A 25903-nucleotide genomic window follows, 5' to 3' on the forward strand; every position below is an offset into this window, starting at 1 on the left:
ATGAGGAGATCATGGTGGGAAACATTGATTGTGGAGCAAGAAAGGGTGAACAAGGGAGAGGGAGCTCTCCCCATGAAAATGGATAGCATTTTTTGTTGGAATGTCAGGGGCATCTCTAGTGTTAATAAGCAGTTGGATGTCAAAAATTTGCTAAACACTAGAACCCTGGGATTAGTTAGTCTCATTGAGACTAAGGTCAAAGTTAATAAGATGGGAGACCTGTATAAAAGACTTTTTAGTGGGTGGTGTTTTTGCTCTAACTCAGCATATCACCAAAATGGCAGAATTATTGTTGCTTGGAATGCACTATCCTTCCATGTCAACATTATAGCAATGTCAGCTCAAGTAATTCATTGCATGGTAGAAGGGTGTAGTAGTAAAACAAAATTCTACTGCACTTTTGTTTATGCCTTTAATCAGGCTGATAGAAGGGAGGGACTATGGAGGGATCTGATGAATTTTGAAGCACAGATCCACTTACCATGGCTGGTGCTAGGAGATTTTAACTGTATGATGCATAGAGAAGAGAGAATGGGTGGAAATGTGAGAGAAGCAGAGTTGCTGCCTCTGAGAGATGTGCAGAGAGATGTGGGTTGAGTGATCTCAAATCTACTGGAGCTTACTACACCTGGAATAATAAACAGGAGGGAGAGGCCAGAGTCTTTAGTAAATTGGATAGGGCTCTTTGTAATGATAAATGGCTGGAGATGTTACCTACTTCTGAAGCTTGGTTCATGCCTGAAGGGCTGTTTGATCATAGCCCAATATTAGTGAGAGTACATAAGGAAATAGTGCAGGGGAACAAGCCTTTCAAATATTATCAGATGTGGAGTAAAGCCCCTGATTTTCAAAGAAGAGTTAGTGATGCTTGGTCCACAAATGTTACTGGCACTGCAATGTTCTGTGTAGTCCAAAAATTGAAGCTGGTTAAGAAGGAAATGAAGCAGTTGAATAAAGATGGGTTTGCAAACATCCAAACTGCTGATACTCAGGCCCATGAAAAGCTACTGGAGTGTCAGAAGAAGCTCATGGAAAGAAATGATCTATGTACCAGAGAAATGGAAACAAAGGCAGCAGCTGAATATAGGAGAATTCATGAGAATTTTCTTCATTCCTGAGACAAAAAGCAAAGTAGAATGGATTGCTCATGGTGATGAAAATAGTGCTTTGTTTCACAAAGCTATCAAGCAAAGAAGACTTCACAATACCATTTATGGTATTCATGACAGCTCTGGAGTTTGGAGAGAAAATGAAAGAGTGAATGAGGCTTTCATTGAGTATTACAAGAAGCTACTGGGCACAGCAAAAGAGCATGAGACTAGAATTAGCCAGGAGATCATGGAAAGAGGCAAATTTCTTACTGAAGAGCATCAGATAGCCTTCTGGAACCGGTGACAGGTGAAGAAATCAAAAAAGTGCTGTTTTCTATTCCTGGGGAAAAATCCCCTGGTCCTGATGGGTTTGGAACCCATTTTTTTAGAGACTCATGGCACATTGTGGGGAATGAAGTAATTCAAGCAGTTAAAGAGTTTTTTCAGAATGGAAAACTCTTGAAAGAAGTCAATAACACTCTTATCACTTTAGTGCCTAAAGTGAAATGCCCAGGTCATGTCACTGAATACAGACCAATAGCATGCTGCAATGTGATATATAAAACTATCACTAAAGTTATATGCAACAGATTAAGCAAGATACTACCTGAGATCATTGCTGAGAACCAGGGAGCCTTTATCAAAGGAAGGTTTATTGCTCATAATGTGCTAATTTGTCAAGATATGGTGAAAGGGTATGGTAGGAGCAAGGCTAGTCCTAGTGCATCATTAAGATGGACTTGAAGAAAGCTTATGATTCAGTTGACTGGAGTTTTATTGAAAGCTTACTCAAGGCCTCAGTGTTCCTGATAAATTCACACAGCTGATTATGGAGTGTGTCAAATCACCTCACTATACCTTAGTGATCAATGGGAGTTGTTGTGGCTATTTTCCTGGAAAGAAGGGGCTGCGACAAGGTGATCCTATGTCACCTCTTCTGTTTGTAATTGGGATGGACTACTTGTCTAGAACATTGAAGATGATAGGGGAGAAAACTGATTTTCATTTTCACCCTAGATGCTCTGGAATTAAGCTAAACCATCTGAGTTTTGCTGATGATCTCATCCTGTGTTGTAAAGGTGAGTTCAAATCTGTTTACATGATGCTTCAAGGGTTCAAACACTTCTCTAGTTATCGGTTTGGAGGTAAATGAAAAAAAACAGAATTATACAGTAGGCATGAAGGAAGAGGAAGTTCAAAGAATCCTGAATGTTTCAGGTTTCACTAGGGGGAAAATGCCTTTTAAGTACCTTGGGGTCCCAATTAGTCACAAAAGATTGGGGGTGAAAGAGTGTATGGTGTTAGTGGAAAAGATGACAGCAAGGGTGAGGTGCTGGAGTAGTAGAAATATTTCTTACCAGGGTAGATTGGTTTTAGTAAATGCTGTTTTACTAAGTATCCAAGTGTACTGGGCTCAAATGTTTGTTTTGCCAAAGAAGGTTATTCATGAAATTCAGATGGTTTGTAGAGCATATCTTTGGACTGGAAATTATTTCAGTAGCAGGGGTGGCTATGTAGCTTGGGAGAAGGTTTGCAGACCTAAAAATGCTGGAGGCTTAGGGGTGAGGAATTTAGAGTGTTGGAAAAGGCTACTATGGGGAGATTTGCTTGGGCTTGGAAACCAAAAAAGATACCTCTGGATCAAGTGGGTGAATGAGCTTTATGTGAAGAATGAAAATTGGTGGGATTATAAACCTAATCAAGGTTGCAGCTGGTATTGGAAGAAAATTTGTGAAGTAAAAGATGAACTTAAAGGAAAACTCAGTGAAGCTGTGCTACAGAATATGAATGAATATTCTGTTAAGTCAATATATACTATATTGACAGGTGAATTTACCAAGATTCATTGGGATAAGTATGTATGGGAGAGAATGATTATCCCAAAACACAGATTCTTCCTATGGCTGATACAATTAGACAGGTTACAGACTACAAAGAGATTACATGACATGGGTGTTGCAACAAATGACCAATGCCTAATCTGTGGCATGCATGTGAAGACTCAAAAGCATTTGTTCTTTGAGTGTAATTATAGCAAGACTATATTCAGAAGGATTGCTATATGGATGGGGATACAGCTGAGCAACATGACTATGCACTCAATAATACAGTGGATCAGCAGATGCAGTGAACCAAAATTTAAGAAACAAGTCTATGCAATGGTTCTGGGTGCTGTGGTTTATCACATATGGCGCAGTAGGAATGATGTGTATTGGTCCCAGTATGTGTCTACTGTAAACAACATTGTTCATAGAGTACAGAAAGATGTGATTGATAGATGCTATAGTGTTCTCCCAAAAAAAGTGTCTAGAGTTAATAGAGATTGGCTCAGAGAGCTTGCTGTTAATGTTTGTAGGTAAATGGTGTTTGAGGGCCTTGGGGTAGAGGGTCCAACCTAGTTGGTTTGTCTCCCCTTGGTTTCTCTGTAGGTTGTTGATTTGAGATTGATTTGCAATATATTTTTTCACTTTAGCAAAAAAAAAACTTTCTTTCTTTTATTTCTCCTTTTAATTTTCCTACAAAACAAACCAATAGAGTAATGCATAAATAAACTCTAAAAATAAAATATTTGTATAGTAAACACATACCACTATTATAAATATTAAATAAGCCAAATTAGCACATATAAGTAGTAGCAGAATCAAGCAAGTAATTTATTGAGTATATTTTCCATATTTTAAATCAACTTTGTTACTCAAGTAACTCAACTGTTATGATATTAAAATATTAGAAGAAAATCTATTATAAGCCTCGAAACTTATACTAAAAAGTAATATAACGAGTAAAAATCATGTATAAAATAGAGACTTATTAGGTATTCAAAGGTCTAATAAGGTGTGTATATTGGATTTTTTATATTGGATTTTTTGAGGTGATTGCATATCCTAGGTGGAAATTCTAATTAGTGGTCAATAGAAATAGATTTCAATGTCGTTTTTTTTTTTTGTTTTTCTTTAGTTCAACCAATTCATTGTGAAAGGTAAAAAGACTATAGTAACTCTGTGAGCAACCTTTATATGACGGCTGGCGCGTTCTAACCTTTATGTGTCGGCTGCCGCGTTCTATAAACAATGTATTAGAAGGGTCTCCACAACACATAAATGGTTTTTTTATAGGAGAGTAAGGAGACACATATATGAGGTTAGTAGTTAGTATAGGATAAGTATAGGTTTATTACAGATATTACTTAATTAATACTTTGCTTTTATAAGAATGATGGTGGGAAAGGTAGGAGATAGAAGGGGACAATGAGCTTGCATTTTCCATCGAAATTTTTTGCAACAATTGAAGAATTTGATTTTCTAACAGAGGATGAAAAATGGTTATTTAAATGTCATTATATGTTATCATGCTATATGACTTGAGATATTGTCTGAAGTAATGACAAGTAATCAAAAAAACCCTAAACCTAGTTTCTCTCCAGCCGCCTCTCTCTTCTCCCCTTCCTCTTCCCCTGCTTAATTAGTCAGGGGTTGCTATGGACGATTTCATCCATGGATATCCTCTTTTCTTCTCTTGTTTCCAGTATTTATTAGCTGAATTTTCATATTGTCGAATAAATTAGTCTCTCTCTATCACAGTTTCTCGAGACCTGTTATATATGGGCAATTTTAGTCTCTATTGTGGTCTGTGGAGATCTCCTTCTCCCCTATGAGAGTTGTCAGTTTGATTATTTGTTGTCTTTAAGTATGGAAAATTATTCCCCTGGGTTGAAGTTCAAGACTACCAACATGAAGGTATTAGAAACTCGGATCCAGTCAACTTGACTAGATCAAAAACGCTCTCCCCAAATATCTCAGAATAATAGACTTCATAATCAATCGCTGCTTGATTCAGCATATACAAGGGGGATGCACTGTATTGCTCGATTTGGTCCATTGTAGTTTATCTGAAGATGAATTTTGTTTCATCTTGTTCAATTGTATCTTGTTTTTCTTTATTATCTATTGTAGACATCGTTTCACCTTTAATTAAAGAAGTTTTTTTAAAAAAAAAGTAATAACAAGTAAGAGTCCGTTGTTCAAAGTTGAAACTCCTTTGATAAGGGGTTGCTAAACGCAGTCTCACTTTACTAATGCAGCCTTAAAAAAACCCAAAAAACACTTATTATCATATTTTTTCTAAAAAATCCTCTCTCTCTAAAAATATTCTCTCCTCCTATCTAACTGTTAGATATAAAAAACTTCATTGAAGATCTACAAATTTTAATTTGATATTCAATGGACCATAATTTTGTCCCAATCGAATTTCAATATGATGTAATAAGTTGTGAATTTTTTTTCGTAACTATGATTCAAGTTGTGAATTTTTTTTCGTAATGCATAATTCGTCTGTTTTATGTAGACTACACGAAACAATTGATTCCGTTTCGTGTAGACTACACGAAACAATTGATTCCGTTTCGTGCAATCTGCACGAAACAATTGAATCCGTTTCGTACACCTTGCACGAAATACAACAGAATTCCAAAGACGTAGAAAATTGAAGGCATCATAAAAAATATAGGATTATCCAGAGGTTAGCATTTATACAATCTTAATTTTTAACATATGTCAGACCATATGAAAGCATACCACTAAATTTGACATCAAAAGTGATTTTACCATCCAAAAAAAAAGTTCTAACGACTTCAAAATTTCTCTAGTCAACAGCTTTATACACAAAAATGAGCATCACAGTCAGGTGCTTTGCAAAGAGACAATACAATTCTAATGAAATCATCCTCTGCAAAGAGAATTATGGAGAGACAATTATGAATAATTTATGGAAATCGCCCCAATTATATTTGTTCAAATCTATGGAAATCTAAAGAGGAAGAAGAGGTTAAAATTTATGAAAATCTGAAGAGGACGAAGAGGAAGATGGAGAGAGAGGAGTGGAGAGAATAGTTACAGAGAGAAATGGGTTTTGAGGCAAAAAATATTTTAAATATTTTGTAGGTTTATATTTAGCAACCATATCTAATAATTAGTATTTGTGTGGTGATGGGATCTTATGAAGAGAAACACGTGTTTTGAGACGAAGTTTCGATTTTCGTTTACAATGTTGCATTAAAATAAATTACCATTATCACCTTTTGACACCGTCTACCAAATGCATCGTAAGAGTATATGTCAGCATTTGGAACTTATAGTCCCAAGAATGCTGCAATTTGTTATAAGGAGGTAGAGCTGGATGCAAGGTTGGACTATACATTTTTTTATGGAAGTAGTCAAGACAAATTGAATGGTTAATCCAGATCCAGACAAGAGTTCAATGTTTGTGGCCTAAATTGTTCGTTCTCTTATGTACCTTTTTCAGAGATAGAACATGATATCTATAAAAAAACTTGTAGAAGTTATTGATATACTTCATCGATTCTCTATTAGTAGTTTACCCGTATTTCTTTTAAGGGTGTCCCTTATTAGTTTACCCCTTTCTTTTTTTTCTTTTTTTGGAATGGAATCACAAACTTTTTTTTTTTTTTTTTTCTAAATAAGTATAGTATTATATTACTTTTGAAACTCCAAACAATACAACCAAAACAATTGGCTAGTAGCCAGAAGAACCAAACTATACAAATTTCACATCAAAGTGCAACAAACCAAGTATAATCTCTCCTAGCAATTTTCACAGGTAATACTACTTGTATTCTACTCTTTACAAAAAAACTTGATTTCATCTTTAGTCTTTTGAATGCGAGGAACCTACTGCTTCCAATAAGCCTCATTACGGCATCTCCAGATCATGTACACAGCAGCAGCTACAGCAGCAGCCCACACAGCTTTCTTAAACTTTGAAGCTTTACTTCTACTAATCCACCTATACAACTGCAGCATATCAGAAGTAGCAGCCCCAATCTGTAACCAGCTTTTAATGGAATCCAAACAAGTTTTCCCAAAATGACACTTAAAAAATAAGTGAGAGTGAGTTTCATCAGCAGTACCACAGATGAGACAAGCAACACTATCACTAATTCCAATTTTGGCAAGTCTGCTGGTTGTTTGTAGCTTATTCTGGACAGCAAGCCAATTAATAAATCTGTATTTAGGAATACTCAATCTATTCCATACAAATTTGTTCCAGTGAACTGGAAGCATCTCACCCAACAACTTTTCATATATCTGATTTGTAGGATAGTAAGAAAAGCTCATGAATTTAGCTTTTGAGAGCAAGATCTTTAACTCATCTTTTGTATTGCAAATTTGCTTCCAATACCAGCTAACACCTTTCTTAGGGACATAATTCCACCAATCATCTTGCTTCAAGTAGACCTCATTAATCCATTTCACCCATAAATTGTCTTGTTTAGTAGCAAGAGCCCACACATACTTACCCATGCTTGCAATATTCCATTTTAGCACATTCCTAAAACCCAATCCACCTGAGCTTTTAGGACAGCATATGTTTTCCCAAGCCACATTACCAGGTCTGTGATAATATCTATCCCCACTCCAGAGGAAGGCTCTGCATGTTTTCTCAATGTCATGAAGGACCTTCTTGGGAAGAGTAAAGACTTGAGCCCAATACTGATGATGACTCAGAATAGGAAAAGTGTCTTGTGCTCCAGAGTTTGATTCTAGCAGCCATTTTTTCTACCAAACCATCACACTGTGCTACAAAGATCCTTTTTGAGCAAATGGGAACTCCTAGATATTTAAATGGAAGAGAGCTGACTTGTAAACCAGGTGCATCAACCACTCTCTGAATATCTCTACTTTTCATGCCACAACAGTACAATGATGATTTATCCATATTTGCTTTCAGGCCTGAGGTACTAGAAAACAGTTTAATATAAATAATAGTTTCTCATTCTTTCTATGACCCACAACGTTATTTCTTCTAAAACTCTGTGCAAAAGAAAGGATAAACCAATAAAGGATGGAGGGAGTAATATCCAATAGCTAATGTGCCACCTTTCTCCACAATATTTAAACGTTGGCTCGACACTTGATAATCATAAGAATTCCTCTCTGGCAAATCACTAGTATTTTAAATTCATGGATTCTTCTAAAGATAAGGTGAAGGTCTCAAAAAGAGTTCACTAATTTGTTCTTTCAGCTCACAGTTTTGTGGAAGGTGGTTGGTAAATTTGTTTCGCCAAAGCCCCACAAGGCTACAAGTCCTACAACAACAGAAAATAAACCCACTTCGCCATTGAAGCTCACGCACTTGTTGAGGACCTGAAGTTGGCTGATTTGATATACTGGTGGGGGATTCAAAAGGTAAATTCTCTATTAAAATAGCCATGAAGATCATTAGAGGAAGATATAAGTAGCCAAGATGACAAATGTAAGTTGGTTTGGAAAGTGCAAGTCCAGCAATGCACGCGAATGTTTCTAGCGCTTGTCATGTATGATAGACTAGTTTGCAATGAGAATAGAGTTAAAAGACATATGTCTGAAGATCCTAGATGCCCGCTTTGTGGAGCGAATGAAGAAACTCTAGTCCACCTCCTTTGTGACTGCAATGTAGCTCGTTTTATTTTGTCGAAAAGTCTTTGGCAAATATCCATGTTCTGAATTTTTGGGAGGAGATCTTCAATGCTAGCTAGCGCGTAATAAAAAAGCGGATAGAGTGCCGCAAGCAGATACTTAGCCAACTTCTTTGCCATCACTTGTTGGTGGATAGGGAGGTGGGGAAATTGTTAGGTCTTTAGGATGAAACATGATATTCCAGATAATGTGCGTGAATTCCTTAGGTTGAGATTTGAGGAAGCTTGACGTATCCTTCATAGGGAGGATCTCTTGGGAATTAAACAATGTGTTGCATCTACAAAACAAACTTAGATGAAACTCACAAGAGAAGAGAAGGAAAACTGCAATATGTTATCTATTAATGAACTCAGCTTACAATGCATATATAAGTACAATAAAACGAACCAAGCAACTACTTCCACTACTTATGTGAGTGGCTAACATTTAGAGAATTCAAAAAGAACACTAAAATAATGCTCCTGAATAATAGCAACTAACAATTGACTACTTGACAGTAATTCATACATGCTGAATGTTGAATCACATATTCAACACCTCCCCTTGATTCAAATTCTCTCATTCCTATCTTCTCTGTGAAGAACTTGTGCTTTGCTTGACATAATGCCTTAGTGAACATATTAGCGTGTTGATAGTTTGTTCCACAGAAACTCAGCTCAACTTTCTCTTCAAGTACCAGCTTCCTTATAAAATGATGTTGCACTTCAATGTGCTTTGTTCTAGCATGGAAAGTTGGGTTAGTTCTTGGTCATGGCAATAGCCGACTTGTTGTCACACCACAGCTTAGTTGCACCTCCTTGTTCACTGCATAAATCCTTAAGCAATTTTCTCAACCACATTGCTTGTCTTTCAGCTGCTCCTACTGCCACATACTCTACCTCAAATGAGGATATAGCTATTGTGTCCTGCTTCTTTGAACTCCATGTGACTGCTCCAAATCCAAAGCTGAATACTGAACCAGAGGTGCTTTTTCTGTCATCCAAGCATCCTGCCTAGTCACTATTAGTATAGTCCAGCAGGTTGAACTTCTCCACACTTTCATACCAGATTCCATAATTCACACTTCCAGCAACATATTTGAGTATCCTTCTTGCTGCTCCTAAGAGTTGTTTAGTTGTACTGTGCATATATCACTAGGGGAAAAAACAGAAAGGGTTGCGCAGGAAGGGCTGGGCTTTTCGTAAAAGCACAGCCTTACTAGTCTGCGCTTTTTTAAAAAAGCGCAGCCCTTCCTGAAAAAAATTGAAATTTCGGAATCGCGGGCTTTGAAATATTGAGCGGGGATTCGTCAAATATATTATCCCTCATTCTCTCTCCTCTCTCACGTCCCTCATTATTTCTTTCCTCCTTCTCTCTCATCCTCTCTTCTCTCATCCTCTCTTCTCTCTCAAAAACTCCCATAAACATTTGCGACAAAAACCTTGAAATGATTTGCACTAAACATGGCGACGGAGTCCGATTGCCTATTGTGATACCTTTTCGGAAGCGAAACGGGCCAACGAGTCAAACACACTGCTACGCCGTGATGTTTAGGCTTTTTAAGCCATCCGAGTTCGTTTAAGCCTCCAAATAGCCATTTTAAGTTTTTTCGATTTTTTTTTTCCCTTAAATTATGTATTTGGGTTATGTTTTATGTATTTAAACATTATTAGGTTGTAGTTCTTGTATTTTCAGATCTATAATGTTCTTGTATACTTCTCTTTGTTTATATATTTTGATTAATGTTCTTGTATACTTCTCTTTGTTTATTTTGATTAATGTTTTTGTATACTTCTCTTTGTTTATTTTGATTAATGTTCTTGTATACTTCTCTTTGTTTATTTTGATTAATGTTCTTGTATACTTCTCTTTGTAAATAATTTCTTGTATTTTCATCTTTGTTTTGATTAATGTTCTTGTATACTTCTCTTTGTATATAATTTCTTGTATTTTCATCTTTGTTTTGATTAATGTTGTATACTTCTCTTTGTATATTAGTTTTTGTTCCTTTTTTTCATTTTCGTTTCATTCTTTTTATTGTTTTGGGTTTAGTATTTTCGTTTCGTTTCTCTTCTCTTCTGTTTAATTTCAGAAAATGTGAGATTATGAGTAAAAAAATGTAAAAAAAAAAATTTTTTTTTAAAATTTTTTTTTTGGTAGGAAGGGCTGCGCTAGTTAGGAAAAAGCGCAGCCCTTCTAGCTCAGAAGGGCTGCGCTTTTTCCTAACTAGCGCAGCCCTTCTGGGCTAGAAGGGCTGGGCTTTTTCCTAACTAGCGCAGCCCTTCTAGCTTAAGGGCTGCGCATTTCTAGCGCAGCCCTACTTAAAAAGTGAAGGGCTGCTGTCAAAAAGCGCAGCCCTACATGCCTTTTTTAGCGCAGCCCTTCTTCATTTTTCCACTAGTGTATGTTGATACTATAGACTCGCACTATAGGCTATGTCCTGGTGTGTGTGAGATATAGTAGTCCTCCAACCATGCTCCTGAACTTCTTCTCATCAGCCCTGCCTGTTCCATCTTCTCTCAGAAGTTTTCCATTTGTATTCATAAGTGTTGCTGCAATATCTCCTTCTCCAATGTTAAACTTCTTGAGCATATCTTTTGCATATTATCTTTGACATACAAAGATTCCTTTCTCTCCTTCTTTCACTTCCAATCCAAGAAAGTAGTGTAACTTTCCTAGATTTATCATCTCAAACTCTCCCATCATGGAGTGTTTGAATTCTTCTAGCAACTTTTGTGCAGAACTGAAATATATGATATCATCTACATAGAGACATACCACAATAAACTCCTATGCTCCTTGCTTCTTAATGTAAAGAGTAGGTTCATTCTCACTTCTTTCAAAGCTATTTGTGAGAAAGAAGGCATCTATCTTGTTGTACCATGCTCTTTGTGCCTTTTCAATCCATAAAGTGCTTTGTGTAACTTGTATACCTTCCCTTCTTCTCCTTTCTTAATGAAACCTTTTGGTTGCTCAACAAAAACCTCTTCTTGTAGTTCTCCATTTAAGAAGCACTACTAGAAAAAGAGTGTTTTCTTAACGCTTTTCCTCAATATTCTAGACGGAAAAATGCGTTGAGAAATTGATTCTCAACGCTTTGTAAAAGCGTCGAGATTTTAGGCGTGGAGAATTCTCGACGCTTTCTTGCGTTGAGATTCCCAACGCAGAGACGCGTCCAGTATGACTTGTGACGCTTTTTTGTGTTGAGTTTCTCAACGCTTTTCTGCGACTTGAAATGTGTGTGACGTTGTTTTGTGTTGGGTTTCTCAACGCTTTTTTGCGTCGCGCAATATGCTCTAGACACATTATAGCGTCAAGATTATTTTACCTCCACAAATAAATTTTTAGAGCCAAAATAACTCTTAACACGAAAAAGTGTCAAGATTTTAGCCTAGAAAAAACATCTAATAATAATAATAATAACCATTATTTAATTCGATATGGATCAAATATAATATATTATAAGCGATTTTCCAATAAAAAGTACTTAAGTAGAAATGACCAATAATATATATATATATATAATAATATTAATATCTGTCTTAATTAACGTACTAATACACACTAAAATATTTTGTTCGATCACAAATAAGTCAATTAGAAAATGTCTACTATCCACTTCTTAAAACCTTACAAAAAAAACATAACAAAAGAAATATATCTTTTAGAAGACCTTTTCAAATTAAGGTTGATGTAACATCAAATTGATACACTAGCAACTTTAGTTGTGCAGCCAATGCCAGCATAGTTCTCACTGTTTCAAACCTTGCAATTGGTGACAATGTTTCTTCAAAGTCTTCACCCTTCTGTTAAGCATAGCCCTTAACAACAATTCGAGCCTTATGCTTCTGAACATTTCCATCTATGTCATACTTAGTTCTGAAAACCCATTTCAGACCAATTACATTTTTATCTTTTGGAGACACTAGTAGAACAAATGTTTATTGTTGCGATCATTAAGTGGCCTATTGTGGCGGTTTTGGCCACGCAACAATTAAGGGGGTAGCAATAGGTAATAAATATATTGTTGCGGTTTCTGGGCAAAATCGCAACAATGTATATATTTTATATCAGATTCATAAAGTATATTGATGCGGTTTCTAGGGAAAACCGCAACAATATGCTGAATTTAATAATAAAAAATAGGCATATTGCTGCGGTTTCTTGCAAAAACCGCAGCAATAGGTACAGGTGTAGGAAAAATAAAATTGGCATTTTACCATTAAATTTGAAAGATAAAAAAATTCAGAAAAATAGCAAAAAATCAGAAACTTCCACCATAAAATGAAATGAAACTAACAAAGAAAAAACAACAATAAAAAAACTGACACAAAGTAAAAAACAACAATAAGAAAACTGAACAAAAAAACAAAAATGAAACTAATGAAGAAAAAAATCTGAGATACAGAAGAATTACAAGAAACGAGAATTACACTACACTGAACAAATGAAAATGAGATAACTACACTGAACAAACAAATCTGAAACAATAAAAACAAAAAAAATCCCATCAGCAGCACTCGACTAAAATAACAACATGTATAAAATTAAACTATAAAATTTAAGTGAAAAAATAAAAAATAAAGAAAACAAAAGACATAACATCGCGCCGAAGTTGAAGAGGGAGACAAGGAAAACCAGAGTCATGAACCCACCAGAAAACCAAATCAACGAACTTGCTGGTGTGGTAAAGAGAGAGACAAAAGCTCGTGGTTGTCAAAAATCTACGAAGACTCACCGGAAAACCTCGCGCGAAGGGGAAAGAGAGAGCAGAGGAGTGAAGGATTGAATGACGGTAACCTCGCACCGGAGATGAAGAGGTGCTCGCGCGAATGAGGGAGAGAGAGCGCGAAAGAGTTTCAGCACCTTGAGCCAAATATGACGACCGTCAGCGAACACCTTTGCTTCATTCGCCAACGCCGTAGATGCTCGACGATGAAGGCGCCCGAGTCCAAATCTGAAAATCCGCGAAAAATGTCACACAAACTGTAACACCCGTCTGGGGACCACGAGCCCGCTAGTAGATATTGTCCTCTTTGGGCCCTAGCCCGCAAAGTTTTTCTTTGGAGTGGGAACGGCCCACCCAAAAGGCCTCTACTAGGTTGAGGTATCCACCTCTATATAAAGAAGGCTTTGTTCTCCTCAACTTCCGATGTGGGATGGCTTTTACTCCCTTTCCCCACCCCCCTTAAAGGCTGTCTGCGTCCTCGAAGGCACGACAGAACATCGAATCGGGCCCTGGCTCTGATACCACCTGTAACACCCGTCTGGGGACCACGAGCCCGCTAGTAGATATTGTCCTCTTTGGGCCCTAGCCCGCAAGGTTTTTCTTTGGAGTGGGAACGGCCCACCCAAAAGGCCTCTACTAGGTTGAGGTATCCACCTCTATATAAGGAAGGCTTTGTTCTCCTCAACTTCCGATGTGGGATGGCTTCGAACGCCGGCACGAAATCGAACGCGTGAAAGATTGAGACCGAACATCGGCAAAACGACGGTACGAAATCAGACGACAGCAGGAAATCGAATGCGTGGAAGAGGGTTTAGAGGAAGAGGGAGAGGGAGAGGGAGAGTGGAGAGTGAATGAGAGGGAGAGGCGTGAGGCTGAACTGATGAGAGGGAAAGGAGTGAAATGAGGCTGAAACCCTAAATGAACTCTTTTTATATTAATTTAAAAGCCTATGGCTGCGGTTTTTGGTAGGAACCGTACCAATAGGTCCAAATAATATTTTTTTATATTATTTTAATGTATTGCTGCGGTTTTTGACAGAAACCGCAGCAATATGTTTGGTCAAATGATAAAAAAAATTCAAAACATATTTTGTAAAACCATAGTACTCTGATTTTCGGCAGAAATCGCAGCAATATGGTTAATTTTTTTTTTCCTTCTTACGTGATATATTGTTGTGTGTGGGTAAAACTGCCGCAATATCACCGCAGCAATAGATAATTATTCTACTAGTGAGGTTCCACTAGTTGTCATGTGTTATTTTTCTCAAATAGACTTCATTTCTTCTTTCATTGTTGCCTGCGATTCCTCTTTCACTTCTGCTTCTTCAAATGTTGCAGGTTCAATGACTACCAGGGCAAAAATCACATCTTCCATGTATCTCTGCTAAGGTTCTTGTTTTCCTTGGAGGTGATTCACTTGATGAATCTGAAGAGACAGAACCACTAGAATTCTCTGCAGTGCTTATAGGACTGTGTGATGCTGTAGAGGAGTTTGGAGGTGATGACGCTTCTTCTTTAACTGGATTTGGGTCAATTGTTGTTGTATCAAAGATCACAACAGACTAATTTCCATCACTCCTTTCTTCATGCTTCAAATTTCACACTCCATCTTCATTGAAGATGACATTCCTACTAATGATCACTTTATTCACTAGTAGAAAAAGGACGATTTGGGTCCCCTCAAGTGCGTCGCACAACAATGAAGACGATGCAAAAACCTAATTTGCGTCGCATGGGAGCTCGAGTGCGATGCAAAACAACTCGTATCTACGTCGAATGTTATGAAGGTGCATTTCAAAAGGTTGATTTGCATCAGACGAAGAGGTCCATGCGACATACATGTCTTGGGCGAATTAGACCAAAATAACAAAAAAAAAATTATGCTGCGTCGCATGGCTTCGAAGTGCGACGCAGATGGCCTCACAACATAAAAAGCCCATTTCAACAGTTCACTCTCACTTTGCCTCTAAAACCCTGATCTCGGCCCCTTACTTTCTCACTCCCTTCACTCTCAGCAGCCTTCACTCTCTCCATGTTCTCTCAGGCCTCCCATCAGTTTCATTCTCTCATGCCGCTCCCTCCTAAATTCTTCAGTCTTTCCCTGATCTAACGCAGATTAGTCTTCCTCCTAAAAACTTTAACCTAAATTCGTCTGCTTCACGCCGCATCTTCCCTTCATCTGCTGCACTCTTTTTTTTCTCTCCTTGTCGCCGCTAGTGTTGTTGTTCGTTGTTCTATCGTTGTTGTTCGTTGTTCTATTGTTGTTGTTTGTTGCTGTTCGAGAAGCCATCATAAAAAAAACCACTTCTCCAATCAGGAAACCAAATCTGAAACTGGAGCAAATATGGGATTTGTAGATCTTATCATTCGAAACTCAAGAACATCGAAGGGAAATTGAAGAAGAACAAATCGCAATTTAAAGGACAACAAATTAAAGAAGCAAGAACTCAGCGCAAGTTAAACTAGATCTTAACCTTCGACGAAAATATTCGATGGTAATTAATGCTAATGATAAATATTTAGGTTTTCCAGAGTTTCTTTTGTTGTATTTGAAAAGTTTTTGAGAGATTTGTTTGTTGTTTTAGAGAATTTGTAATTCTTATTAATTTTTTTTTGGGATGTGGTGCAGATCTAAACCTTCTCTTCTTAATCTCTTCTGTTTTGGATTTGGTTAGTTTAATTTCTGAATAGATGTACTTGTTTTGTTGTTTTTGTCAATTTCACTATCTAAGATCATCATAAATTTCCTCCATTTTTGTTTTGTTATGATGATTTAAAATACAATGATTAGAATTATTAGTATTGTTCATCTTTTGGTGTGATTTTTATTTTTCACGTCAATTATTATTCGTACAGGGATGGATTATAAAAATTAATGTAAGGGATTAACTTACCATAAAAACAACAGACCCAAATCCAACTTGAATAGAGTAATAGAATTTCTAAAAAAACTCGACCAGTACGCGTTTTATCAGATTTTTTTTAAAGAAAGAACAACCATTTGCGTCATTTATGGTAATCCATCTGACACACATTTGGGGCTTTTGCGTCAGATGTTCTATCATACGTGACGCATATGGCATGAATGGTTGCAGCCCTTCTCATTATTTGCGTCGGATGGGACATACGGTCCGACACAAATGACACGACTTCTGCGTCGCACTTATATCCGACGCAGATTAGCTATGCACAATTTGCGTCGAGACCTGTGTCGTCGGACCCAAGTCCGACGCAAATAGGGGTCTCAGGTCCGATGCAAATCAACCTTTTTCTACTAGTGTGCCACTAATAGGATTGTACAGTCTATATGCTTTGTATTGAGCAGAATATCCAATAAAAATGCACTTTGCAGATTTTTCATCTAATTTGGATCTTAAATTAACCAAAGAGTATGCAATACAACCAAATGTTCTTAAATGACTTGCATGTGGTCTTTTCCCTCTCCAAACTTCATAGGGTGTCTTTCCCATGACTGCTCTTGTTAGAGAAATGTTGAGAAGGTACAGTGCTGCTGCTACTGCTTCACTCCACAATTCGTTTGGCAAGCCTTTTTCCTTCAACATGCTTCTTGCCATTTCAACCACGGTTCTATTCTTCCTCTCTGCCACTCCATTTTGCTCTAGAGTATATGGTGCAGTTAGCTCTCTCCTGATTCCTTCTACTTCACATAACTCAGTGAATTCATGTGAGGTGAACTCTCCTCCTCTATCTGTTCTTAGAGCTTTGATTTGTTTTCCATGTTGCTTCTCCATCATTACTTTGAATCTCTCAAAATTAGCAAAAGCTTCTGACTTGTTTTGCTGAAAGAATACCCAACTCGTTCTATAGTCATCAGTGAGTAAGAAAAAAATACTTACTACCTCCTAATGATTGTGTTTGCATTGGCCCACATAGATCAGCATGTAGCAGTCCCAAGCATTCACTTGCTCTCCATGAATTTCCACTTGGAAATGACCCTTTAGACTGCTTGCCATAGATACACCCTTCACACAACTCAAGTTCACCCATTAATATTTGTGGTAAACCTGTTACCATCTGTTTCTCTGCCAGTAACTTCAAACTCTTGATGTTCAGATGGCCATATCTCAAATGCCAAAGCCTTGCATTTTTCATCACCTTTCACCACCAAGGCTTTACTTACACCTTCTTTTAGATTCAAAGTAAACATCCTATTCTTTCCCATGGCCACCTTGACAATTGATTCATGAGCTTTCTTGTCTTTAATGATACAGTCTTCATTTTCAAATAGTACTGAATATCCATAGTTCACCAGTTATACCACACTCTGAAAATTGTGAGCCAAGTTAGGAACATATTGAACATCATGCAGTAGTCTGATGTTCCCTTATTCAGTTTTGAGAGCTATTGTCATCCCCTTTCCTTCTCCATTGAGTTGTTTTCCATCACCAAGTGTGACCTTGCTCTTCTGTCCATCATCTAACTCCCTGAACATAGTTTTTGTTCCTGACAAGTGTTTGAACATCCAGTGTCAATATACCAGGAGGTTTCTTCGTGGTTTCAGTTGGTTTGACTGCAATGAACAACTTCTCTTCTTGTTCTGCAAAGTTAGACTTTTGCTCAGACTTTTGTTCTTCCTTTTCTTCATTTTTCTTCCAGCAATTGGATTCCTTATGGTCTGGCTTCTTACAGTAGTAGCATTTGATAGTGCTCTTGTAAGAGTTTTGCTCTCTCCCTTCACTTCCTTTGTAATCCCCCATAATTTTAAAGGATTTTAGAAATATATATATATTTATATTTAAATCCAAATTAGTTTTAAAATAATTTGATTATTTAAAATGGTTGACTATTTTTAAAAGTCAAATGAAATTATTTTCATAATGTAATAAATTAAAGTTGAAAATAATTTTATTGAAAAGAAGTCTAATGGAATCAAAAATCCTAAAAGGATAAAAAAAGAAAAGAGTCATATTGATGATTGAAGTCTTAAGTTGATTATCTTATTGATCATCAATTTCTACTAGAACTTTATCTCTTTTCTAAAGCCCAAAAAGGGGGAGCCTTATAAATACCTTACTTCTCAATTATTTTATCCCACACAAAAGAAAATTTTCTCTCTCCTCCTCCTCAATTCACACGGCCTCCCCCTCTCCTTTTCTCCTTTCATGGTTTTTTCTCGCCTTCTCCAAAAGTTCTTTCTTCTTCTTCAAGTAACGTTTTTTCTTCAACAAGAAACGTCACAAGCTTTCCTAAAAGATCCGAAATTACTGCCATTGTGTTGTTGTTGGTGTCTATGGTGGCCGGCGCCCTTCTCCTCCTCTTTTTGTTGGTTGTTTTCTTTTCTTCCTTCTTAAGATTCCATTAAAGATTATATTTTTTATGTTTTCTATTACTGTTAATCATGTTTATTAGTTTTAATTACTGTTTTATTAAGTAATTTCGATTCATCTATAGTTTATATTATAAGAAAATTTTCAGATTTATTATTATGCTTAGATTCTTAGTTTTAATCATGAAAACATGAGTTTTTAGGGTTTTAAATTGCTAGAAAACTATAGTAGTATATTATGTACTATGAGATTTACTTAATTAGTATGTGATTTTAAATATGTTATACATGTTTTAAGGAGGTTTATTAATTTTTAAAGATGTTGTAATTTCAGAAAAGGGTTATTTATAGAGTTTTTAAGAGTTTTTAAGTGCTAGAATAGTAGAACTATGCTAGGAATTAAAAATAATTCAAGTTTGACACTTAAAATTGATTTTAAAACGTATTTAAAGGGGGTTTTAAATTATTTAAAGCTACTGTAATTTTTATTTAAAGTTATTAATTTTAGTTACCTTGATTTCTAGGCGGAGAATATCTCGTAGGGGACTTTTAAAGGATTAAAAGTGGCCTACATGCTAGTATACACGAGGTATGTACATAATTACGTGCTATGTGACTTAGTATCATGTTCTAAGGAAGATTTAAATTTTAGTATCATGTATAGGAACCTACTTTGTTCATATATGTGATTTCTGGAAATTATTTTACATGTTTTATGCCTGTGTGCAACATGTGACTTGGAATTTATTATGAATATCGAATTATATGTTTGTATGAAATAATTGATGCAAGCATGTCAAGAAAGTTTATTTATCAATTCGCATGAAGAATTAGTATATGTTATAAAGTTGAATCATGTTATTCATGTATTCTTTGAGAAGTATTATTTTATTATCTTATGAGGACCGTGGACCTTATTTGGTAAGTTTACAAGTTATGCCTATATAAAGGTAAGATTATTGTTGGCTAGGCTCAACAAGGAAATAAAGTTGAGATTAAAAAAAAAGGAAAGTATTCTTGGATTGTAAGTTGTGATCACTTGTTAAATCCAAAGATAAAAGAAGTTCAGTTGTGACTGTCTGATTATTATTTATGTGTTATTGGTATGTGTGTGTCAACACAAGTAATAATATATAAATAATGTAAAGTGTAACGAGAATAGTTATAGACTTTAAACTGGTGCACGTCTAGAGTTGGAAATTAAGGGTTGGGGTTATGGTAAGCGTGCCATAGCTTTTCTACGAATGGATTGATCACTATCCCTCTTTTATTTCAAAGGTTCCTCGATATCGCAGGTCACTCTGAAATGCGGCGTCGCGCCCGTATTTCACATTAGTAGGCAAGACAACTCGTTCCAATAACTATTCCATTTAAAGGAAGAAATGATGTTTAGAGTCCAGTTCAGTAAAAGTTGTCTGTAGAATATTATGTGTTTATATTATTATTTATCCCTGCATGTCAATTATAGTATCATGTGTAGGACTATTTATGTTTGATATGTAGTACTCGGCTTTGCTGATTACGTGCTTTGTTTGTGTGTGTGATCATGGCTTTGCCTATTGATCTTGTGATGATCCTTCTGGTGAGTAGAGTCGTTATAGCATTGACATTACAGGTTCGCAGATGTGCATCTCATTGGGAATCTGGAGTGCAGAGACTGTGTATCTAGCATAGTTTAATTTCTGCTCTCGTAGGAACATGTTTTACTTCAATTGGTTGATTATTTAAGTTGGTTTGTTTAAGTTCTAAACATTTGTCATTTACTTATTGAGATTTAATAAAGTTAAAGTTTAGTTAATGATTTTCCGCTGCAAAATTCTGAATAAGCCGATACGTTATCACACGGGCGATAATACTTGGGTAATTCTCTACTTGTGTACTTATAAAAGTATTTTCTAGAAAGAGAGAATTATCGGGGTGTTACATCCTTGCCATCTGCCTTTGCCTCTACCACCAAATCTTCCTCTACCTCTTCCTCTTCCATCAAACTGTCTGGATTTATCTCTACTATGAGATTTTTTACTGCAAAGGTATTTTCTTCCTTCTTTTCAACCTTTCTATTAAGTCTCTCTTCATGGGCCTGCAATGACCACATCAACTCTTCAAAGGTATATGTTTCCATATCCTTTGACTCCTCAATTGTAGCTACAACATGGTCAAATTGTTTGGTAAGACTCCTCAAGATCTTGCCAATAATATGCTCATTACTCATCTCTTCTCCATAGGCTTTCATCTGGTTCACAGCTCCAATTACTCGGGAAAGATAGTCTTGCACAGATTCTTTCTCCTTCATGAGGGAAGTCTCAAACTCCCTTCTTAGTGATTGCAGCATAACTGTAATCACTTTCTTATCTCCCAAGTACTCTTTCCGTAGGGTACTCCATGCTTCATGAGATATGGATGCAGATACTATCCTAGGAAAGATCTCATCATCCAAGGCTTGTTGTATCATAGACAAGGCCTTAGAGTCTTTCGTTCTTTTCTCTCGAAGTGCCTTATCTGGCTGCTCAGTATCATCATCTTCAAAACCATTTTCAACTAATCCCCATAAGTCTTGGGATTTAAAGAGCATTTTCATTTTCAAACTCCATAATTGATAATTGAAGCCTTTGAAAATAAGCAACAATGATGAGTTGTTGTTGTTTGATCCAGTGGATTGCATTATGATCAAACCTCTCTTTCACTCGTGTTTTCCTTGTGTTTAACCCCTTAATTTTCTCTCTTACTGCCCTGTATATGAACCTGAAACTCTCTGCTCTGATACCAAGTGTTGGATCTAGAGAACAAACTTAGACAAAAAATCACAAGAGAAAAGAAGGAAAATTATAATATGTTATTTATTAATGAACTCATCTTACAATGCATATATAAGTAAAATAAAACGAAACCAAAGCGACTACTTCCACTACTTATGTGAGTGGCTAACATTTAGGGAATTCAAACTGAACACTAAAATAATGCTCCTGAATAATAGCAACTAACAATTGACTACTTGACAGTAATTCATACGTGTTGAATGTTGAATCCTATTTCAACACAATGTGTTAAAAGCATTGAGCGACTCATAGGATGGAAAAGTCCTCTAGATTGGTTCGGCTTGAATGCAGATGGAGCTTCAAAATAACCATGAGGTTTTGCAGGTGGAGGGGGAATAATTCAAGATTATAGGGGCCTCTTTAAGATGACCTGGGTTTCACTACATGTTATGGTGCGTGCTCCTCGTTCTTATGCTGAGATGCTTGCAGTTTGGAAGGGAATGGAGTTGGCTCGTGAAGCCAACATTACCAAGTTGCTTGTTCAGATGGATAACTAGGCCTGCATTCCTCTCCTTCAAGGATTAACTGATAATAGAGGGGAATGTGTGCACCTCATTAGTGAATGCAAAAGACTTGCTGCTTTCAATCAATGGGAAGTCTTATTCATTCATGTCTACCGTGAAGGAAACAGGGCCGATTGGCGAGCTTATCAAAGAGTAGCACAATAAGATAGTTTAAAGTTAGTTTATGAACCTCCAAGGGAGTTGAAGAGAATTATGGATGAAGATCTCATGGGTATGGCTTGGCCACGATTAGTTTCTGAGTGTTTTTTGTTTTTTCTCTTTGGGGTTGTGGCCCTCTTATGCACCAAAAAAAAAATATTGCAGCTGTTTATAATTTGTAAAGCAAAAAATAGCGTATGTACAATGTATATATAATGAATGTATATAGTAATTTGTTTTAATTAAAAAGTGTAATAAACATAAACATTGGTTGCATAACTGGTTTTAACGGGTGAAGTAAGGAGACAAGTTTTAGTTGTCAATTGGTCTCCTATCATTTTTATATGTTTCATAAACACTTTGCCTAAGAGACTGATTTTAGCTGTCAACTGATCTCTCAAACAAATCAAAGAAACCGAGCATCATAAATGGCCTCTTAACATAGGACACGTGTGAGATGGAGAGTGGTTATAATCCCGTTGACTAGGCCACTTTTATCTGATCTCCTGGGCCTTTTGGTAGTAATAAATTTACTTATGACTAAGATCCACTACTATCAATTAGGAAACTTTTTGGATGGACAAAGCGCAAATCCTTCAGGATGTACGCCACACATAGGACATGCATTAGTGGGGCAAGGACACTGCCTTAAGAGGAATTGGCTACTAAATTGGCCATGCAATATATATGCCTAATAAAAATGTTGTCATTAAATTTTTTCGATATTTACCCAATAAATTTTTGTTAAAACTTCTAATTTTGAATAAAATTAATATTTTAAAAAAAAAGATATTCCCAATAAAGTCGCCAAATTATAGGCATAAAATCATGTAACCAGTAACCTATATAATTTTATTTTTGTAAAAGAATGCCAATAAATTTTCAGGCTTAAACTAATGAGCCTACAATAATGAGATTCTAAGCTCCGAGGTGAATATCCTTTATTAATTCATTGACATATTAACTTTCAAAAAACATACAACGAGAATTATTGATTGCAACATAATACAAAAAGACAACAACACTAAATTGGTTTTTAATGCATCAAAGATCTAATTTTTATTATGACCACTTAAATTAATAATCAAATTATAAGGTACAAAGAAATATTTCAAGTCAAATATCTAGTCATGAGAACTATTTTTTGTTGTTTGTTAACAATCATAGAAGGAAAATATTATAATTAATATAAAAGTAATATATATGAAGATCAAATAAGAAAAATAAATAAAATAAACCATGCACTGAGAATTAGTATACATAAAATAAACAACACAAATCCATGTTATATACCTACATCATGAAAATGAATAATAGTAACTTCAATAAACAATAAATAAAATGAAAAAAAAAATGACTGTAAAATATTTATCATCCCTCATTGTAAAGTTGGATACTTGTATGGGTGAAGTGAGTTGGTACTATTATGATGATGATTTGGTGTATTAAATTAGATGATGGATATTAGAAAGTCTGAGGTCAGGGAGAGTTGAAAGTGAGAGCATCTAATTAGATGTATAAGGTGTCGTATTACGTAAGGAAAGGAGCACTTACGAGATGATCATGTATGGGGAAAAGGATGCTGGTCAGTGATTTTGACGTAGATGGTTAAATATTGCGCTCATCATCATCCCACGTAGGCAATAAAAATAAACCTACATTATTGAACTCCAAAAATGAGATAACATGAATAATAATAATAATAATAATAATAATAATAATAATAATAATAATAATAATAATAATAATAATAGTAGTAGTAGTAATAATAATAATAATAGTAATAATAACAATAGTAATAATAATAATAATAATAATAATAATAATAATAATAATAATAATAATAATAATCAAAAGGATAACCATAAAAATAATAATCAATTTTTTTTACGAAGTGGAGCTTTATGGATAGAGATTGTCTTGCAAGTCTTTAAGTTTCTTATGGCCTCTGTTTTGCTCCTTGCCTTTTAGGAAATTATGTTTAATATAATGGTTTTTCTGTGAATCTATGCACTTATTACTTACCCAAATAATAATAATAATAATAATAATAATAATAATAATAATAATAATAATAATAGAATTATTTTGTTTTAAAAATAATGCAACAAGAATATTATTAATTGCAACTTAAAACAAAAGACAATGATGCTGAATTAGTTCTTAACACATCAAAGATCTAATTTTTATTAGGACCACTTGAATTATTAAGCATATCATAAGGTACCAAGTAATAGTCCGGGTTATCTATCTAGTCATGAGAACTATTTTTAGGTATTTGTTACTAGTCATATATACAGGAAAAAAAAAATAATTAACATAAAAAGTGGTATACATGAAGGTTGGCCAAGAAAATTAAATAATAATCATGCACAGGGTATTAGATGTAATACATAAAACAAACAATACAAATCCATGTTAAATACATTCACCATGAAATATAATAATAGTAAGTTCAATAAACAATAAATAGAAAGAAAAGACGGAAAAAAGATTGTAAGATGGTTATCCTCTCTTATTGTAAAGTTAGATACTTGTATGGGTGAAGTGAGTTGGTACTATTATGATGACGATTTGATGTATTAGATTACAAGATGGATATTAGAAAGTATGAGGTCGGAGAGAATTGAAAGTGAGAGCATTTGGTTAGATGTATTAGGCGTAGTATTATGTAAAGAATGGAGCACATGATAATCATGTATGGGAAAAAGGATGTTGGTCAGTGATTTTGACGTAGATAGTTAAATGTTGCATTCATCATCTCACGTAAATAATAAAAATAAACCTACATTTTATAGCTACAAGAATGAATGAGCATAAAGAATAATAATAATAATAATAATAATAATAATAATAATAATAATAATAATAATAATAATAATAATAATAATAATAATAATAATAAGAATAATAATAATAATAATAATAATAATAATAACAATAATAATAATAATTATTATTATAATATCTTAGTAATAATAATAATAATATCTTAGTAATATTAATAATAATAATAATTAAAATAATTAAAATGTTAACCATAATAGTAATAAAAAAAATTACGAAGTGGAGCTTTATGGATAGAAATTGCCTTGCAAGCCTATAAGTTTCTTACGTTCTCTGTTTTGCTCCTTCCCTTTCAGGAAATTATGTTAAATTTGTTTTTAACACATCGATGATCTAATTTTTATTATGACCACTTGAATTAATAAGCATATCATAAGGTACCAAGAAATAGTACTGGTTATCTATCTAGTCATGAGAACTACTTTTTAGTTATTTGTTACCAGTCATATATACAGGAAGGAAAATATTATAATTAACATAAAATGTAGTACACATGAAGGTTAAACAAGAAAAATAAATAAAATAAACAATGCACGGGTAATTAGTTGTAATACATAAAATAAACAAGACAAATCCATGTTAAATACTTACATCATGAAAAAAGAATGATAGTAACTTCAATAAACAATAAAAAGAAAGAAAAGAAAAGAAAAAGTTTGTTAATTTCATTGACCCTCAAATATTATACCATCGTTTAAATGGTTTGTTTGCATGAACCTTGAATCAAATATTGAACGGAATTTGAAAATATTAAGGTTCTGTTGCGTTCTATGTCGCGTGGAATAAAGAACCACATTGTAAAGTTGGATACTTGTATGAGTGAAGTGAGTTGGTACTATGATGATGATGTGTTGGTGTATTATATTAGAGGATGGGTATTAGAAAGTATGAGGTCATGGAGAGTTGAAAGTGAGAGCATCTGATTAGGTGTGTTTAGGCGTAGTATTAGGTAAGGAATAGTGGAGTTACATGATGATCATGCATGGAAAAAAGGATGTTAGTCAAGTGATTTTGACGT

At 35.1% G+C, this 25903-nt stretch overlaps 2 protein-coding genes across 2 annotated transcripts; both read left to right on the top strand.

The window, feature by feature from the left end:
• The first annotated feature begins 210 nt into the window (after positions 1 to 210).
• Positions 211 to 1835, top strand: LOC130591882 (uncharacterized). Its single transcript, XM_057395830.1, has 4 exons — positions 211 to 345; positions 522 to 1047; positions 1181 to 1391; positions 1481 to 1835. Exons 1-4 carry the CDS (start codon positions 211 to 213, stop codon positions 1833 to 1835), a joined length of 1227 nt encoding a protein of 408 aa, XP_057251813.1.
• A 434-nt stretch (positions 1836 to 2269) lies between these two features.
• Positions 2270 to 3451, top strand: LOC130591883 (uncharacterized). Its single transcript, XM_057395831.1, has one exon. It carries the CDS (start codon positions 2270 to 2272, stop codon positions 3449 to 3451), a length of 1182 nt encoding a protein of 393 aa, XP_057251814.1.
• The last annotated feature ends 22452 nt before the right edge of the window (positions 3452 to 25903 follow it).

The sequence above is a fragment of the Beta vulgaris genome, chromosome 6 (assembly GCF_026745355.1).
Source record: "Beta vulgaris subsp. vulgaris cultivar EL10 chromosome 6, EL10.2, whole genome shotgun sequence".
NCBI lineage: Eukaryota > Viridiplantae > Streptophyta > Magnoliopsida > Caryophyllales > Amaranthaceae > Beta > Beta vulgaris.